This window comes from Aplidium turbinatum, chromosome 16 (assembly GCF_918807975.1).
Source record: "Aplidium turbinatum chromosome 16, kaAplTurb1.1, whole genome shotgun sequence".
In the NCBI taxonomy this organism is placed as follows: domain Eukaryota; kingdom Metazoa; phylum Chordata; class Ascidiacea; order Aplousobranchia; family Polyclinidae; genus Aplidium; species Aplidium turbinatum.
Window position 1 is genome coordinate 14,264,770 of NC_137487.1, and position 20,493 is coordinate 14,285,262.

General features: G+C 39.0%; 2 protein-coding genes across 2 annotated transcripts; one reads left to right on the forward strand and one right to left on the reverse strand.

Annotated features, from left to right (window-relative positions):
* Positions 1–1,530: 1,530 nt before the first annotated feature.
* On the forward strand, positions 1,531–6,407 carry LOC145785632 (uncharacterized). Its single transcript, XM_082597309.1, has 6 exons — positions 1,531–1,627; positions 2,141–2,446; positions 2,706–2,903; positions 3,314–3,448; positions 5,382–5,537; positions 5,777–6,407. Exons 1-6 carry the CDS (start codon positions 1,573–1,575, stop codon positions 5,980–5,982), a joined length of 1,056 nt encoding a protein of 351 aa, XP_082453435.1. The 5' UTR covers positions 1,531–1,572; the 3' UTR covers positions 5,983–6,407.
* Positions 6,408–7,268: 861 nt separating this feature from the next.
* LOC145785631 (perilipin-3-like) lies at positions 7,269–16,097 on the reverse strand. The gene is made up of 11 exons (XM_082597308.1): positions 15,951–16,097; positions 13,774–13,893; positions 13,472–13,627; positions 12,825–12,999; positions 12,190–12,257; positions 11,344–11,442; positions 9,775–9,897; positions 9,108–9,227; positions 8,846–9,022; positions 8,048–8,138; positions 7,269–7,955 (listed from the first exon to the last, which is right to left on the reverse strand). The coding sequence occupies exons 1-11, from the start codon at positions 16,005–16,007 to the stop codon at positions 7,912–7,914; spliced, it is 1,230 nt and encodes a 409-aa protein (XP_082453434.1). The 5' UTR covers positions 16,008–16,097; the 3' UTR covers positions 7,269–7,911.
* Between the last annotated feature and the right edge of the window lie 4,396 nt (positions 16,098–20,493).

A 20,493-nucleotide genomic window follows, 5' to 3' on the forward strand; every position in this document is an offset into this window, starting at 1 on the left:
TGCATAATTGAAAAGATTGTCTACTTTTTAGTGAACACAGGCTCTGTTGCCAGTAGCATGAGCAAGATTTTCTTGAGGGGCGGGGTGGCATTTCAGTTTTTTTTTATTTTTGAAGAAAATATTTACTAATGTTAGTCAGCGCAGGGTTGCCGCACCCATTTTACATCAACGACATCACGTTTTGAATTTAAAAGAACAAAGCTACTTTAGATTGATTTTGCACTGACATCGAACAATAACAAGATAGAAAAAATCAGCGATTTTACGACACCGCACTGGCGCACTGCTGAAAGTTCCACAAATTCCGACTAGTTTTCCATTCAACATGACCAACTTCCTTTCTGCAGTTGAGGGAAGCAATGCTAATATTGCAATGGAGCACTAAACTCTTCATAAGCTAGAATGTCGAAGCAGTTGTCATTTTCCAAGTTTTCCTTTACATCCACAAAGAATCGGTCATCTGCAATTACTCATTGGCATGCCGAAAGAAATGCCCGATAGCTGCTAAGTGGCAGGTTGAAACAGATGCTTGTTGAAATTTGCACCTTTTCGTCAACAACTTGTTTGGTTCAGTCCTGATGTCAAAGCAATGAACTTTGAAGGTTTAAACTTTCGCCAATTGTTTTTATTTTGTCAGCTGCAGTGACAGTTCTGGCCGTCTGACTTGTTTTTTCTCTTGTTTGTGCAAACTCGGCTTATAGAAATGAACAGCTCAACTTTTACCAGCTGTAGAATTAATAGCAAGGGTTGTTCGCCTTCCATAAAGACTAGAGAGGCATTTCAGGTTAATAGATTTCCGCTTGACCTATTACAGCTTTCTATTGAGCTAGTATTGGTTTCGCCCTGCTCCAAAGGCAATCATCAATTCAGAGAACGATGTCTGGAAAAGTCGCCAAAAACTGCAATTAAATTGCAATAGAATCAAATTCGCCAACTACAAAAAGCGCAGCAATCTCCTCGACAGCAAAATCAATGTAAAAATGACGCATTTTGCTGTCTGGGCTCTACCTTTGAAATTGAAAGTATGATAAAAAAAAGTCTGGCCAATTTTCCATAAAGGCTTCCTGCTCGTTTAAACAGAGCAGAAGACATCCAGCTGTGCAGAGAACTTTTATTTCTAAAATCAGTGCATTGTTAATGAATTTTATCAAAACGCTGATGAAACCCTAACCGCAGTTAGCTTGGCTTTTAACAGTACAGCTTTATTTCCGACCATCAAAAGAAAAAACGTTGTTTGCCATAATATAGCTGGAAGCTAAAAGGAGGAAGAGACAAAACACAAACGTGAAAGCGTGCTAGAGTCCGAAATCCAACTACAAAATACAAAGATTTGGCATGACTGCAATACCTTCCTATCAGTGAAAATACTCAGCGTATCCTTGAGCCAAGCTAGTGCATTGCAAGTAGGCTAGGCCCTACTTAGGCCGTTTAAAAATAGCATCAGGCTAAAGTTTGATGTAGCCTAGGCTAATAAGCTACTGGTTGTACGGTATGTCAAAATAATAAGTTTATTTGTTAATTTTTAGCAAGCTGCAGAAAAAATCAACCACTGGGCTTGAAAATTGTTTAAAAATGTTTTCATCTTTCGCTGTCTTAGTGTTCACCATTGTGTTAGCTACTTCAGCAGGTAAGTTGTTTCAATTGACGGGGAATTTTGTTTGGTAGACATCATAGCCAAAGCCATGTTCTAGAAATTAAATGAAAACAAACAGCCTACCTTATTACAGATTACTACCGTATTACTTTAATCGCATTGACAGCTGACCGACTTGATATAGAGCTGGCTTCTTCGATGCAAAATGTGAAGACCAACTCGCATTGAATTATTTTTATTGTATAGATTTCCCAGTTTGTTATGCATAGCTTTCTTCTAGACAGGGCCGGATTTAGCTGATGGGGGGCCCGGGGCACTTTTAGATTGGGGGGCCCCAGTGCAAAAAAAACACCTTTACGTCTACAGTAGCATTAATCCAGCATTCTGCAGAAACTTCGAAGGCTGAAAGAAAAGAAATAGCACAAAATCACATGTTTTCCACGTAGGGGGGCCCATCAAATGTGGAGGGCCCCGGGGCACCAGCACCCTCTGCCCCTCCCTAAATCCGGGCCTGCTTCTAGATGTTGTTAATCAATCTAATTTTAGGTATGCGAGAAACCTGCACGAATGAAGGGGTACAGTACGCAAACAGGGCAACTTTCTACAGCGTTAAGCAGGACGGAAGGCAGTACTTTTGTACCTGCTCTGGATATCAATGCCAGAGAATATCCTGCACACTGCGGTCACGCCCAACACAAACCGAAAGTCGTGGCCAATCAACCGATGATGAAGATACTATCACTGGCGAAGTCCCAGGAAGTTCCAACAATAGACCAGTTGTTTCTCCGTACGTCCCATCCAGAGGACCAGTATATCTTCCAATTGGAGACAGGGATACTACTCCGATAAGAGGTTACTTAGTGGCTTAGTAACTTATGGATTAAGTTTGTTCAATTGATTTTTTTAATACAATTTTGGTAGAAAGGTGACTTTCTTCAACCATAGGCAGATAAAACCAAGCAACTACACGGCATATGTTAAATGCCGTACTGTGGTTGCTTGGTTTTATCTGTTTATAATTTTTTAAATAAACCATTTCTTCTTTATCCAAGTCTACAAATATGTTTATTTTCCTATGTTTGCTTCAAAATTTGCAATTTTATTTCTGCAGTACTCGGTGGAACCTGCTTTGACCAGAAGAGCGGTAGGAACTTTGACCGGGGGTCGTCTTTCATCAGACTTACACAGGATGGTATCCAACAATCGTGTTCGTGCCCTACTTCTGGTCCACTTAAAATTGCATGCAAAATTGCCGGATGTAAATTACCCGATCCCCCTCAAAGAACTTCGAGTTATAGTTACATAGAAGGTACCGTCCGTTAGTTGGACTAAGTTTAGCGCGTGTGACGCTTGCGGTAACGATAAACGGACTAAACTAGTTGGTTTATCATTTATCTTAAATATGTTCATTTTAGTTTGTTTTTATTTTTGACCATCACGACGAAAAACAATATATGCCAAACATGGCAGAGGTCTAGAAAAAGGTACAAGCAACAAAACGTGAAACTTAAAACGTGCTTGATACCAAAACAGGGCAATCAGTTTGCAGTAGGCCTACGTACAGCATGGTCGAAACACCTTTAGACATTTATCGTAACCTACAGTAGTATTGATAAGTCGATTCAGTCCCGCTAGGGAAGACATGAATTAGTGCGCCTCAATTGCTTTATACACATTTTTGCGTTTTTCCACATTTATTCCTTTATGAAATTTTAACAGGCTGCTTTGACCCATGGAACAATCGAGAATATCGGAGCGGAACAAAATACAACCGTACACGGCTCATGGACGTGGGCAAACAAATATCTGGAGTTTACTCTTGTACGTGTATTCGGAACATGATGCGTTGTTCGGGTAAGTTTGAAATAGGCCTAAGCCTACATTTCAAGCTATGGTTTGCCGAGGCTTATTATAAAAAACGTAAAGCAGAGCAGTAGAGTACAACATATCAATATGAATATGATAAAGAGTACCCTGCTCCTGACACTAATGCAGTCTGTTTCTGGTATAAAAAAAAACATAGATACAAAATTTGCACTTTTTTAAGCAGAGAATCCTCTAAAATTTGACTGGAGTATCATTTACATACTGTATGTTGGTTTTGATAGTTCCGTTTATTCTTATACATTTACGATCTTCAACCTATAATTGAAACGAAGTTGGGATTGGATCTGTCCCAAACAGAAAAATCCGTATTTTTACATACATACAAAGTAAAGATGACGGATTTTGCTGCCTGGGGTATGACACATGATCAGCATGTGTGGGGAATTACTGGCGTAAGATCGAGCTCCAGGTGTAGCGATCATTCTTTTTATCGCCAATGTCAATCTTCTTTTCCAACACAACAAACCCCAACATTCATCCCCGAACAATGTGCGTTGTTTTCCACGAGAATACCTGATAGGAGTTCTTGAGTTTAATACTTCGCATCCTCGATAGCATTGTTGGTAAGTAGGCTACACGATTTTGCGCACGAAAAAATTACAAGATCAAGCAACGCTGGTTGAGCTCTCCAAATGAGCGTTTGAACAATCTATTTTAAGGACTGCTCTCCTCCATTCAGCAGCAACCAAGCTACACTTCAAAAATCATCAACTTCATTCTGTCAGCCTCAGTAACCGAGCTTGGGTCAATAGTACAAAGTCTTTGCAAGTGGCCTACATGATAATATGAGAAACCGCCAGTGCCGGGAATAACTTTTTAAAAGTTTTTTCAGTCAAAGGGTAAAGATTTAAATCAACCAATCAACAATACTAAAGAACTTGAGGTGATGCGAAAGTTTTTCCTTTTCTTTTCAAACTGCTTCCAGAATATCCATGCCAGGTTGGCAGAAAAGTGAAGGCCACACAAAATACAATTTGAAACACGCCAAGTCACTAAGGCAGATGACGTTACTATCTTCAATATAACTGTGAAAGCAGTAGCAGATGCATGTTGCAGAATGCAGCCAGTTGCATCCGTCTAAGATTGCTTTGCAGTTGGACAAAGCTGATGGCTTGTCAAACTCACGCGTGTTTCTCCAGTTAGCGTCATCTAGTTAAGGTTAGTCAGCGTCTGGCGTCTGTGTAAGACTTTCAAGTCAATCCCAAGATCATTTTAAAACAGAAGAGATAATCATCATAATGACCAGAAAAGAAAGCTGGAAATAGCTGCTATGCACTCTCGATGCTTGGGTGCCTATATTATGTTAAGACTTAGCAAAACCCTTTAACTTGAAGGCAATTGCTACTAGGACTGCATTGAGGTACGCAGTCCTAATGGATTTAGAGGAGGAGATACAAGACCAAACTGATTATGCAATTGAGATTTCCAGAAAATTTGTTTTGTATGTGCACCAACGATGCCTGCCAAGATAACTTTTAAAAGAAGAAAAATTACATTGCCTATTAAAAAGTGTTGTCAAGCTTGTGCGACATGGGCCACTACTGCAGGCCTACGCTCATTGCAGAAACTTGTCCGGAGAAGAAACTAGGTGAAATGTTCTCCTGAACTTGAATATATATCTTGTCATCATTACCAAATACACGTAGGCTAGTTTATAACTGTCATCTCCACTCAATGATAGCCTATACATAAGCCTACCACATCAAGTTTTCTCTTCGTAATTTTTTTTCAAATATTTGTCCATGATCACAATAGTCATTTGGACGCTGAATTAGGCTACGCCAAAGAATGTTAGGCTATAAGCCACTGCTGTTGGTAATTATTTTTTTTAACCTACTTTTAAGGGAGGCAACTAACTTTCAGCTTTTATAACATGCTTTACGTTATCGGATATTTACAGCTGTCGACATACCGTGCTGTAATTTGGCGACTGGGGAATTTGCAGCAGCAGGAGAACGATTTGTTACACTTTATGGAGGTAGCAAGATGACGTGTACGTGCGAAGGACAGAGAGGACGCTTTTCAAGATGCCTTCGAGATGGCTTAAATCCATTTGGTAGGTTTTTACTTTGTAGAGACCAGTACCGCGACTTAGTAAGCTACTTAGATTGATGTTTTATTATAACATAACATGGCCTAATAAAAACGCCCCCCCCCCTCCTTCTAGATTATCGATTGCTAACTTAGTTTCACCCCCAGTAGGCTAAGCCGCTTTTAAAACTAGTTTACTGTAGCCTATATGAAACAAATTTGCTGCAAAAAGAACGTTACACTACACTGTAGCATTAATTGCAGGTCCAGGTGGTAGCCTTATTCCTTCGCGCTCCAACCGCTACAGTAACAGAACTCCCACCTCAGGCTGCAGGGATCAATACACAGGAAATATTCACATACCAAACGAACGATGGAACCAGGACAGAGGAAGTCGTGGAACTTGGAGCTGTAAATGCAAGCTCATTGGAAACAGCTACCGTACCACCTGTCGCTTTTACAGCTTCTAAAATGAATCATGTGGTCCAATAAGATGATTGTTTATTGAGTTATATATCGTTCAACCAATGGCGCTATTGTAGAAGTCTTTGGTTTAGGCCTAACTGATAAAAATTTATAGAGTAGGCAATAGGCCTGCACTAGGCTACACATCATGTCAAAAACTCTGTTGCCTGCGGTTCGATTTGGTAGAAATTGTTAAATCGATAAGTTTGAACTTTCTACATTTGAGTGCCAAGAAACCAGAGTTTAATTCCTCGGTAATTGCTGTTGTCTAAAAGAGGTTCTTCTCAGCATCAGGACTATTTGTGCTAGCATGACATCACCAAAACCAATTGCAGTGCATTACGTATGGGCCTAAACTTTAATAGACAAACTACGAAACTACACAATAACTATTCAAATTTAACTATTCTAATAAACAATTCAAATATCACGTGATCGCCACCCCAGAGATGAGTTGTCAGAAGCGTAATTTGCGTTTTGAAGAATGGTGATGACCAAGGCCACTGAGAGGATAATTTAAGACAAGTAGGCTACCATTGAAGACCCAGGGCATCCCAAACAAGTGGAAACATTTCAGACCCCTAAAACAATCTAGGGCCCAGGTTCAAAAGTAGGCCTACTCCCTGACAACACTGCTGAGTGTGGTAGGCCTATTTGAAGAAACTGAGGTGAACTACGGTTTAGGTTGCTATTCTATGAAAACAAAAGCGAATAAATCGGAACCAATTTGTGCAACAATATGGCCTCTCAAGCTGAGTCTATCGTCAGACTGCATTGTTTATCATCTTTTAATATATCTATGCTTGTAGGGTATCCTACTAAAAAGAGCCACCTCACTGAAATGTGACCTGCATGAGCAGTTATCATTGTTGTAAAATAAACTACCAGCTTGGACTAATAAGTTACACGTTGAAAATTATAGAAGTGTTTTATCCAGTTTTTTTAGTACAATATAAAATCAGAAATTCATTAGGCTACATTAAAAATTCTGTGTCGAGAAAGGGTTGGAAGAGTGATTTGGGCGACGCCCAGAGTACAAAAACCGAGCTCCGTATGAAGAAGAGATTCAAGCTCACTGTGAACCCAAAAACAAGACGATTCAAACCGGTAAGGAAAAAAGTAACTATTTTAATTCGAAAGCCAACATCGGTAGTCATGCTATCCAGTCATGCAATTATATTCTTCATTTTTCCTTTTATCTGGATAAGGCATGTAACGAGATGCATTGCAGTCGCCTCCTAAACCGACCAAGCTTTCTGCTATCTCTTTGGAATTTTGAAAAATACAAAAATAAATGTGTACATTGTTTATTTTCACCAAGCAATAAATGAATGAAGAGAAATAACATTGAATGATATAATATATAAGCACACTAGTACAGTGATGTTTCACGTCGCACAAACCAACTTGCTTCATGCGTTGAAATGAGACCAGGTCACTGTTAAGTCGTAACCCACCAAACATGTCACTATTATCATTTTGCTAATTGAACATCATTCTAAACAAATTGCACAATAAATGTTGAAATGCAGAGGTATGAAGACTATGGTACGACAGAAACAACATGCAAAAAAGCTCAAACTTTTGAAACTGCAAATGTGAATACCAAAGTGCTTCTGCTCCCGCGAAGGTAGCTCACTGTCAAAATATATATTGCAGAGTAAGTTGTCTCCGAGACCAATATTGGGCTGCTGACGGGTGTCCTTACTCACATCTTACGAGTAGGGGAGTCTTCGGTTTGTGTCAAGTCAGCTGGTAGTTTCGGTTTCAACGGACAAAAGAGTTGTCGCATCACCTTAATCCTGAATATTGCAATACTGTACAAAGTTTAAAATATGATTTTCAAAACGTAAAAATGCGCACAACACTGATGATGACATCACAGGTATTGAAATAAAACAACAAAATGTCCCAGAAGTACATTTTCCACTCGCTCAGCCATGTTTCCTGCTTGGTGTTGTGAACCGGTTCTCGACAACTGAAAGAAAAACATGAAGTAAGGATCGTGAGACACCGTTTAATAACATTAGTCTGACGCTGACTAATTTGTTTTTACATATGACACCCTACCGTTGTGCTGATGCGGAGGCACATCGTACAACTGCGCCTCAATTTCCTTCATGTCCAGCCCGTCCAATGGATCCACTTTAACGTCAGGCGCCTATGACGACAAGCGTAATGTATTGTCAAATCTGTTAATCCTTGCTCGTAAAGTAAGCAAATCATTTGACAATGCTTCAATTGTTTCATGTCGCAAGAATTTATGATACAACACATAAAATCAAATCCAAGTCAGCAAATCAGTCTTTTCTGTGGTGATTCAACGTCTACAGAGGTTGAATTGATGTAAAAAAACGATTTTTTTTTTTGTTAGCTGAGACAGAGTGTCCTTGCTTGAGATGGTCAAAAGAATGTCCCATTCCGAATAAATGCCGTTTAAATATGAAACAATCCAAATGAACCAATCACATTGCAAAGACAGCAAATAGCGAATTAACTTAGTTGCTTTGAATATTTATCCTCGAATTGAGAGAGTCTCGCATAGGTTTATTCCTAGTAGGTAAGCTCTGAAGCACCGACGCAGGGCCGGTTACCGAGATTGACAGAGTGAAGTTTTCCGATTGTTAAAGTGATGTTTTCGGAGAACTATTCCATCCATTAGATGCCGCTGATTGGAGAGCAGTCCTTAGAATGCGTTGCTCATGCGCACACCCCGAGACTCGAACCAGCGCCGCTTAATCTTGAAGTTTCTTCGTGCAAAGCCGAGTTCTTAACCAACTGAGCTGTCGGAGCGGATTGCGATGAATAAAAGTCAGTGAGCCAGTCAAGAAAAAGTACAATGACTATTGAATAGCGGTTAATTCTCACCAGCCAATCAAGTGGAGGTTGGTCTACTAATGCTCCCAATATACCGAGAAGTGTCTCTTCAATGAATTTCACCTTTGGACGTGTCGACATTGCTATTGCGTTGGGTAGTTGAGAAATAGACGTTTTGTCCGCGAAAGCTCTCACTAGGTCTTCAGTAACTTCCTTTGCTTTGATGGCCTAAGCCCAAAAAAAAATATATATATGTATCGAATTTGGTCGTTTTACGAAAAAGTAACGTCAATTGCCGTTTGAAATACGTCACCTGTTCAAGAAGATGATGCATCCTGGGATAGGTTTGCAAGTGATTGACAGCTCTTGTGCAGGACGTGTGCAATTGCGCGGATAGGTTGCTTGCTCTGGTAAGAACTTGTTTCTCGACTTGCTAGAAAAAAAATAAAAATCAGCACGGTTAGACAGCAAAAGTGGCCACTTTTACATCGTTTCAACGTCGCCAAACGTAAAAACGATGTAAAAATAGCAACTTTATTAGCAAAAAAAGATTTTACTGAGAGCTAACACATCGAGTTGTAAAGGAAGTTTTTCACGAATAGATCATAGCTATCTTCAATTCTCTTCATTGGTGTACGTACAAGAAAATGTGACGCTTGTCACATTTTACATAGAGTCTGGACAGGACAATGACAAAGCTGCATCCGCTTAATAGAATGCGATTAGAGTTGTTCCAATACCATATGACGCCCGTGGGAGACAAATGTTCAAAACCTTCACACAGTTGCACAGGTTGGCAAAAATATGTATTGGCGTTATGAGTTGGGGAAGAGTGAAGGACGCCTAGAAAATGGTGTCGTGTCACATTTGAACAGTACCTTACGTATTTCTCTGGTATGGTAGCCAGGATAAAGCCATGCTCTATGATTGAAGTCAAGCAACTCAATATGAACCGATTTGTGTCAGAAACCACAACTTGCCTCATTAATAACATCGGCAGCATACTGAAAGCCATCCAAAGTGGCAAGAACTCCATCGACAACTTTCTCATTGGCAGAAGCAGCAAGATTTGAGGTTTCAATGGTTTCTTGAGCGTACTGGATCTATTTTGAAATAAACAGTTTCAAAGTGTTGCCTAGCATAGGTAAAGGTAAGTTCCATACTTGGAGATGAGAAAATAAGGTTCTCATTATACTGGCCACCGTTTGGCCACTCATTTTATATGACACCCATTTGAATGAGCAATAAGTCTGTAATGTAAACAGATATAGTCACAATTCATAACAACCAGCTCAGGCGTGGTCAGTCGTGAGAAGCGGTGATATACCTCCAGGAAACATATAAAAAACTATTCTATGCAGCCTGCACTTTATTTTGATTCAACAAAAGGTTCGCACACCTTCAAAAACAAGACCAGGTTTGCAAAAACCGGTTCAAACAGGCTGATTCGCACCACTGGTGACGACGTGAATGATGACGTGTAATCGTGTATGCAACCTATGCCACGCTAATAATTCTTCGCAGAATTAGCCGTCCGTTTCGGATGAGTATGGTTAATGTTTGTCGTTGTACAACAGATGTTTCTAGCTATCGTTGTGACCGTTTTCATCGGGTTTTCTTTGTGTAACTAGATTATACAATGAGGAAAACATGATGAAAATGGTCACTTCACAACAGCGATACGAAATTGAACGCACGCAGAATACAATCGGCATTCCATGTGTAGGCTAATCCAAGCTGTAGTCCAACCTGAAGTGACTAGGGTAACCTGGGTAACTAGTTTAACCAAGATAGGCTTATAAGATTCTGCTAATGCTGGAATAATCCTTGGGAAGGCATTACTAATTGAGAGTAAAACTTCAATGCGACAAACAAGATATCCTTACTTACTCTCAAAGTCTCAATCATTATCATGAATGGTTTTACTCGAGGTGAAACATCTTTACACTCAGATCATTTACCATGTTATGCAAGGCGTTTTTAGTCTGGTCGCTTGCAACAACTTGCGACACAAGTATATTGTACCTGCGGTGGTGGAGCAAATGGCCGAGACTATTTGCATGTAGGTGCTGTTTGACATTCCTACGTTGAATGCATAGGAAGGAATTTGGTACAATTGTAAACAGATACAAACTTTGGTTGCTGAAAATGCGATAACAACCAAACCTTCACAGGTATCTTACAGTAGAACGTGAATCAACGATGTTTACGTTGTTAGATGAGAGGTTTCCATATGTATATGGTGAGGTTAGAAGTTTGTTTACGTGAAGTTAAGTTTCCGCTGCAGCAGCTGCGTTGCATAATGTACTTTGCGGCATTGCTGCAGGTCACGTGACATCGTGGCTTTGTTTATGGTGGATGGGAACCTAGCACATCCAAACCAAACTAGTAATTCAACGTTTACAGACCTTAAATCAATGCAAAAAAAAAACAGTTGAACGGCAGAGTGCATCAGCTGATGAGTGTTTCTTGCATGATTTAGTTTCTGAGAACACCAATCTAGTAATCTACATACATACAATATACATGATTTGCCGTCACATACCTACCAGATCTACAGTGAAACTAAGTTTTCCGAGTGCTTCTCTGCTTCTGGCATGCACTCCACGCCATTTAGCCATCGCTCTTCTATAGGAACGCCTTTGGACCTGAACAGCCAAATGTTTATTCGAACCATTGAACATATGTGCTATTACGCATACCAGCAGCTGAGTGTGGAAAGAATGAAGCATAGAAAATGTCCCACAGCTAATATGCAGTTGCGCATTGGTAGCATAGCTTTCAACGCCAGTGTCAAGGTTGAAAGACACGCCATGCTACCTGTATATTGAGGACAGCTTTGAGCTGACTGACAGCAAGAACGTCACGTACCAGTCAGAAAATCAGTCGTTTTTTATATTTTTTGCTGATCTGGATTTGACCACGAATAGGCTGACTGGGGCAGTATAACTACAATGTGTTATGCCAACACCGTTAGCTCAGTGTTTAAGCGCCCGACTCAAGATCAAGCGGCGCTGGTTCGGCTCTCGAGGTGTGCGCTTGAGCAACGCATTTCAACACTGCTCTCCATTCTGTGACACGTTGCGAATGGATTAGCTCACAGACAACACTTCAAACAACTATGGAAACTTCACTCTGACAATCTCGGCAACCGACCCTGTATCAGTGGTTCAAACCCTTTGGTCTACAAGTATGCAAAACTGTTAGGAATAACCTGTCAAAGGCTTTATCAGTCCGAGGATAAAGATTCAATACCAACCAACCACCAACAGAAAAATAAAAAATGGTTAAAAACAGTAGAACGGACCGTATTAAGTTTTATTGTGTCACAAAGTGACGGGTTACATGTATTTTGCACAATACAGATCTTGCATCATAGGTTATAGGTTACTAACTTTGCTTGAAATCTCTCTGATACGCTCCCTGGGGTGTTTCTCATCGGCAAAAGCACCTTCGTTCTCTTCTGAAAAACATTTTAATTCAACGCTTCACTCTCACTATCAATGTCGTGGAAGATCTGCTTTATAAGCTGCTGGCACTAAACTCGTGGACGTGACATCGTGATAGACAGCAAAACCACTCATTTTTACATTGAACCAACGTCTGCAGACGTTGGTTCAATGTAAAAATGGCGGGTTTTGCTGTCTGGGAAACCACAGCAAGCAAAATTGGTCACGTTGAATGACCAATTTTGAGAACTGACAATCAACATAATGCAAAATTATGATGACAACGTTAGCTGTGAAAAATACCGAATTATATAATAAAGAAAGTTTACATACATATTTTCTGTCTAAACGCAAATGGGAATACAAGATGATGAGACGAATTTAATATTGTTGGTAACCGGAAAAAACGACTTTGTTTGAAAGTAATTTTGCTATAGAAAAATATGAAAACTTTAAACATTGAGCAAGCGCTATGGTTAAATATCATACGAGGAAGAAAATAGCGAACAAAGTGTAGGTAAGCATTTGTATATGTTGCAGGGAAAGCATTTAAAGCGAAGAAACGTTAAACTGCAACGTACCGATTTTTCCATCACTGCACGTGTCATCAGTTTCGTCATCTTCCTGTTCGTCACTGCTTTCCTGATCATTTTCACCAGGCAAAAAGTAATCAACATACTTCTCTGTTGTGTCCAAAACATTGTTCACTTGACTGGCCAACATGCTAGCAGTTGTCTTCTTGGTTTGTTGGTAAATCTTAACACAAATAAGGCTCTTGACATGATCAAACTGAAGATGCTGTGATGGCAATCGATTTATGATTGAAAATTGAAGCTGGTAAACTGTTTGTGAGCGAGTAGCAAGACATTCACAAACAAAGCAACCGGACGCAAAAACAAAAATACTGTGAAAAAACAGTCCAATCGAATCACGATGTTCACCAGCACCAGTCATATAATTTAAAAACGTAGTATCTTCTTCTGGTGTAAAATAAAGCACAATATGTGATAATTTATTTTATTTTACACTAAAAGAGCATGCCAAATTTTTTTTAATGTGCAATGACAAAATCTCAAAAGTATTAAATGACTAAACTTAGAATTCGCTTAAACGAAAAATACCACATATGTTGAGATCAATAAAAAAAGAGAAGCACTAAGAGTACTACTTTTGTGTCAAGAATTTTTGTATATATAATAACCGCACTATGTTAAGACAAAAAACGTACTTCCATTGGTTCCTTGGTGATGATTGGCACTGTGTGCTGCAATTTGTCCAATCCTTGGTTAGCAAATGAATTCACAGTCGGAGCCAGTTTGTCCACAACTGGTCTCGACGTGGTGAATGCTATGGTGGCAGCAGAGCATGTAAACTTTTCGGCCGTCTGTGGTGTAAAACGTGGAATGATATCAAATTAAATCATACCTTTAATCTTTTAAAAAGTACATTATAAAAACCAACTTCTAAACAGTCATAAAGTAAATAAATAAATCATATCTAGAAACCGTGTCAGTTGTAACGTATTCTTACCTCAAGGTATGGGCAAATATTTGGATAGTTCTTCTTCACATTACTGTAGTAGGAATGCATTGTGCTCCATGTTGATGCAACAACAGGTAACTGAGCCATTCTATCAAAGGCATTCTCTCCCTATAAACAAGAGTTGTCATTAGAACCATAAGAGCCTTCCTGTTGACAGTTGGAGCAGCAGTTGAAAAAAACTGAACAGTTTTAGCTCCACAGCCTGCTAGGTACCGTCTGCACTTTGCACCTTACAGGGCTGGAAAAAATGTTTAGCTTCCTGGGAATCTGTTTTTTAGCGAAAAAATTTCCCGCGGCTTACAATCACGATAATAACGTCATAATTACACCGTTTACAGTTTTCCGGCGAAAAGCCTCAAGTACAAAATATATTATAGACAGCCATTTGTAGCTTCATAGTTCCAATAAACAGTCTCGATATCGTATTTTATTCGTAACCAGGCATGTCGCACTGTTTGTGCCTGATGTGCCCACTTTGATCGGAATAAGTTGGAACAACAATAGGCTAGGCTTAATAAATTAGACGCCGCATGCTCACAAATTAGATCCACTGACTCAAAGACCACCGTGTCAATGTCATGAAACAATACCGTACATCACGAGCCGCTTGTTACGTACTTGACAAGTTGACAATAACAACACTTCATGCTCGAACGGGTTGATAGTATGTGCAATGTGCATGAATATAATAACCAATTACGAAAAGCGATATAGGCATATAGCACAAAAAACGGCCAAACGACTGAATGCACAACAAGTTTCGCTGAGTGAGAACACAAGAAATTGCGAAAATTACTTCTGTAACCTACAAAACAACCAGTCCGCTACACGAAAAATAACGAAACGCATTAATTAGTTTGACAACAAAATCAAAATTACGACGCTAAAACAGCTGTTTTTGTCAATCAAAGAAACCGCAAGAAAGTTTTGCCCGTGCAAAATTACTACAAATACATTACCGAGACATAAATGGTGACGATTTCTTGTTGTGAAATTAGCGTCGCAGATGCATGAATGGCGCATTAGCGTCAGCAATACAAATGCCGACGCCACACGAGCGCGCGTCAGGACCACAAGATTACAAAAAAAACTAATTTTCTTAGACTACACCAGACTAGGATGTTGATTCAATCTTACTATTGCAGGATGTTTTCTTTGGGTTACTTCCTACTTCGCCGGGTGCCCAGCTGGAAGAATTGAATCTTTTGTAGAAATATCACCCTATTTGCATTGATTTAACGCCAGTAGACGTCAAATTATTGTAACCATCTACTCCTTATCGCGCCTTGCTTTCCGTTATCTCGTCCAGCTGAAACAGCATCTGATGATACCGATTCTGACTAGTTCTTTATCAAACAGACTTTGTGTTGCTCGCAGTGTCCCAATTGTGCCGAAATCATGTTAGCTTATACGTAAATCGAGGCAATCTTCTTGCAGGTTCCAAGCTATTAATTTGTTACCGTACCTGGTTGAGCAATTAACGTTTTCATATTTTATGATAATTCAACGTCGCTAGATGTCGAATTAATGTGAAACAAACAAATGTAAATTTCTCATTGGCCATTGTTACGCAATATAACCCGCCGGGAAAGTTATATACGAATCAGTGTCGGAACTGCAATGTGTGTCAGCAAGTTACGATGACGTTGACGGTGAATGAAAGACGTTAGTAACGTGATTCTTACGGTAAAAATTTCCCGCGAACCGACAAATTTCCCGGGAATGTCATTCCCGGATTCCCCATTTTTTCCAGGCCTGTGCACCTACCAGAGAGAGAGTGAGGGAACATTTATTTTATCTGTTGTGAGAATAGTACGGCACAATTATAAACAATTCTAACAAAATAGCACCATATTAAACTAGATTCCGCAAAAAAAATTGATACAAAATACCAGCTATGGCTCAAAAATCGTGTGAAATGCTGATCTTTATTTATGGCAATCAATCGAGATTAAACTACACAAACTGTTAAATTTAGCTTCACAACAAATCTAAAAAAAGTATCAATCAATTACTCAATGACAGCATAAAATAATAAAATATATAGGATGGCCATATAAAGTTATGTTTATTAATATTAGATAAATAATTTTGTCCATCTGAATAAACCAATTTGATATTATGAATTTTAAAGCTAGGTATTGCAAAAAATAAGCAATACCAACCTGGTTAGATGGTATTTCATCACGTTGAAACATTGAACTTTGAGGAACATCCACCATTGTTGAATTCTACTTTCAAACTTTCACAACACAAATTTCATGCAGTCTAGTTTTCGTTAACATATATATATATATTATTTCATAGCTTCAATTTCTAAACAAAAAATTTATGGATAGATGATTGTAAATCTGTCACATACCGGTATAATTCACAGTTCGTACATATATATATTCCTAATTAATTGAGGTAGGGTCAACAAAACATTGCTATGCAAAGTAAATCCAGGCCTCTAAGCTCCTTTATTTTTCTGGCGATCAAGCATGGCCTACCAGAGCTTCCTTTCAGCGGCCAAATACTTGCGCCAGGCAGATAATATAAAAAAATCCATTAAAAATTTGAGTTTTTAAAAATCAGTTAATTAATATGATATCGTGTTTTTGCATTCACTCGAAAAAGATAACACCAACAGTCCAACAAGGCTCTGAAACATGTTTGCAGTTGTAGGTAGCCTACTTGAATGCTTCCAAGTAGGTGCAGGCTATAGCTGGTCTTCGAGCTTTTATAGGTCAATGCTCAGAACTTTTGCAAAACTTTTATCAGCAATATTTCTCATTGGCATATGCAGAGACTTTACATTGTTTGTGAAAAAAAGATTGCGAATGCAAGTGAAGAGAAAAAAAGTTTCACATGCAAACGCGAGTGGAGAAAAAAGTTTGAAATACGAAAACGAGTGGAGAAATGTTGCCTTGTGGAAGCCGACAACTAAATATGGCCTAACCGCATGGTCGTTGTGGAGGCCATTTAACGACTTCTTGGCAGCCATGGCCACCGGGACCTTAGGGGCCTGTAAATACTAATTGAAACAAGTTTGTACATGTGAGCTTGTTTAATAACAGGAAAAGCTTCAATACCATACTTGGGTAACATATTCTAAATACTAAAAGTAAGTGATCATATGACATATGTAAAGCTTTCTCAATAAGAAGAATGGTGAATTATTTTTTAATATATAATATATTGAAGTAGTGCACCTGCAGTCTTCGAAATTAGCCTCGGCAATCGGCAATTGCCGAGGCAGATGCATGAATGGCACATTAGCCTCGGCAATAAAAATGCCGAGGCCACACGAGCGCTTGTAAGGACCACAAGATTACAAAAATAACATTAATTTTCTTAGACCACACCAGACTAGGAGGTTGATTCAATCTTACTATTGCTTGATGTTTTTATTTGGGTTACTTTCTACTTCGCCACCGCTTAGACAAGTGCCCAGCTGGGAGAATTGAATCTTTTATAGAAATATCACCCTATTTGCATTGATTCAACGCCAGTAGACGTCAAATTATTGTAAGCATTTACTCCTTATCGCGCTTCACCTTCCGTTATCTCGTCCAGCTGTATCAGAAACGATCGCGTCGCCTTTACAACGAACCACACAACATCAACAGACGTCGAATACATGTAAGTAATAAGTTAACGCGTTAACCTTTAGAGTGAGCTTTGTTAATTGCGGTTTGTGATAGATGTCTGGTTGCGTAACAACAACACGTGCAATTGTATGCGCTGACAATGCTCATGTGAACTATAAAAAAAGTTTGCAACCTTATAAATACTGGCTTAATTGTTACGCAAAAGTTATTCTTTCACTGAATGCTTGTTCTTTACCAGTGTCATTGCCAATATAAATCATGGTAAAGGAAGATACAGTTAAAAAGTGGAATTTACCTGCTATAGGTTATGAAACAGAGGGGACAGAAGGAAAAGTTAGTGTAGTATTTTGCAAAATTTGTAAAGAATTTTATGACGGAAACAAATCGGAATTAGAAAAGCTACGGGGCCCAGTTAAAAAAGTAGTACAAAATTGGATAAATGGTACTTCGGCAGTAAAAAAAAGTAATGCTTCCGATCATGTGACATCGCGCGTTCATGAACGGGCAGTTTTGCGTCTTCAAGCGTCTTAAGAAATGACGTTGTTGTCGTCATTTCTTATTGTGCAGTGTTTTTTCGCAATACAACCGGTCGGAAAAATTAAATCGATTTGTGCTGACTCGAACGTTGAATCAACCCAAAATTAACATACTCCCCCCCCCCTGCGAGTTATTTAACATGAATTATCGTAACAGCGTGCGTATCGCGTTGCTCGCTTTATCGTTACTTTTGGTATTATTACATCACAACAAATCAAACAATGCGGTCTTGATAGACTACTCTATTATATTTTTCGCTTCTCGTTTTACTTGCTGTGCCTACAATTTTTTCGTAATAAACATTCACAGCAATTGCCGAGGCAATTTCAATTTTTGCCGTTTGGCCTCGGCAACGTTTTTGCCGAAGTAAAAATATGCTAATTTCGAAGACTGCACCTGTATCTACATATTTGGGAGCTGGTACCATATCATAGAGAGAAATCGACCAAACATATAGGGTGAAACTACTTTACCATTACTTTACTGTTCAGACACTTCTCCCTCCATGTGTCTTGGTCACATCCTGTCTATGACATCATGGTATTTTTACCAGAGAGGAGACTTGTACACCAGCTCCCATACTTGTATTTGTATGTATGAATACCGTATGTAATTACAGTAGAATTTTTATCAAACTAAAAACTTTATAGTTTTGGGAGAAAAGTAATTTAACAAAAACAGATGATAGCCAATAACTTAGTAGGATTGAGCCTAGCATGATTCCAAACAAATATTATATGTACAGTACAATAACAAAATAATAAATTCCAAACATTTTCGGCATAAAGTCTTTGCCCTCATCAGAAAATACTTACGGTAATACATCTAAGTGGAAAAACACAAATAACTGTAAATAATATAATAACTGACTGAACAAGGTAACTGACTGCCATACCTGCTGAGCTACGTACGGTACGTACTTAGCTGCAGTTATTTGTTGTAGGATATGAGCTGCCCGCGATTTAATGTTTTAGCATGAGCAAAAAATAAAATGTTTTTAGGTATATAAAAGCTTGCCCTAGTAGGATAATTAGATTTATTGCTATGGGGTGGTGGATGATCGCTTATATATGGTCTTTGCTACAACCCTGATTACATGCAATCAGTTCAGTTAGTTTTTACTTCTGACTGTCATCACAACGAAAAAAAATCTAACCTAGTGTAGCCTATTGTTTTGAAAATGTCATTCACTCTGTGTGTTTGTAATATGGCACTGTCAAAACAATTAAATTGACTTACTTATGAAATTTAATGTCAAACTACCACACTTTCTGACTGAATTCACTTTCACTCATTCACAGGGGATGCAGCTGACTCGATGACTAATATAGTTTTTTGCTGCTTCCTGTCTGAACTATGGAATCTAGATTGTTTGGTACTATTTTAGTCGGATTGTTAATATTTGTACCATGCACTATTCTTGCAACAGACGAAACGAAAGGTTTGCGGGTTACGGTTAGACCACTGTCATTTTGTGGAGATTGAGAAAATTTTCTCACAAAGCTTTGCAACAGTGGTGCCAGCCGCTTCAGTCATCTGCACTTTTCTATCAAATTCTTGAATCTTCTCAGCAGGAAGTGTTATATAAAAATAGTTTTACTAGCTTTAGAGGTTAATCTTAAAGTTTTTCCAAATTTTATAGAGTCAGGTAATTATTTAAATTCAAATTTTTGGGCCCAAAGACCATGAAATTTACACAACTGGGAAAAAAATTATTCATTCGGCAACACTGTTTTGCTTGTTTTGCAAAAGAAAAATCACTGCATTGGCATCCAAGGTTGCCAGTTCCGCTGTTTTTCGACGGCATTGCGAAAGTGTTGAATTCGTTCCATCTTTGCGTGTCTCGGGCAAACCCAGTCCTCAGACACTGGTGGGGTCTGGGGTGTTATGTGGCACGAAACAGCTTAATCCGCTTTCGCAATTTTGCTCTATTTCGGTACCACAAACCTAAATTGTTTCTTTCTCACTCCAAAGATAAAGACTCAATTAATCAAAAAATCAATTGGCTAGAAGTTTTAAAACCATGTGGTGGGCCTAAAACTGGTGGTGTTAGACTATCTACATTAATTTTTCTGCAGTCGCTTTGTTGGTTGTAGTCGGCTAACTTATATAAGCCTAGCCTACTCTCCAATCGCAATTTCATTTCAGATTTCACCAACGTTTGTCTACTTGAAGTTAACTGTGAAATATTTTTTTAAACTTCAAGATAACTTCTAAAACAGGTCTTCATTTGATTTTGAAACTTTTTTTCGCCAATTCTTGCGTTTGCTTTCTTAAAAGCCGGTTTTGCTCGACTTCGTTTGCTCGTCCGCCTCGATAGCTCAGTTGGTTAGCGCATGACTTTTGGAACGAAGAAACTTCAAGATCAAGCGGCGCTGGTTCGACTCTCGGGATGTACGCTTGAGCAACGCACGTTAAGGATTGCTCTCCATTCAGCGGCATCTAATGGATGGAATAATTTCCTGGCAACAAGACTTCAACAATCGGAAACTTCACTCTGTCAATCTCGGTGACCGGGCCTGCGTCAGTGATTTAAAGCCTCTACAAGTAGGCTACCGGTAGCCTAAGTTAGTCTATG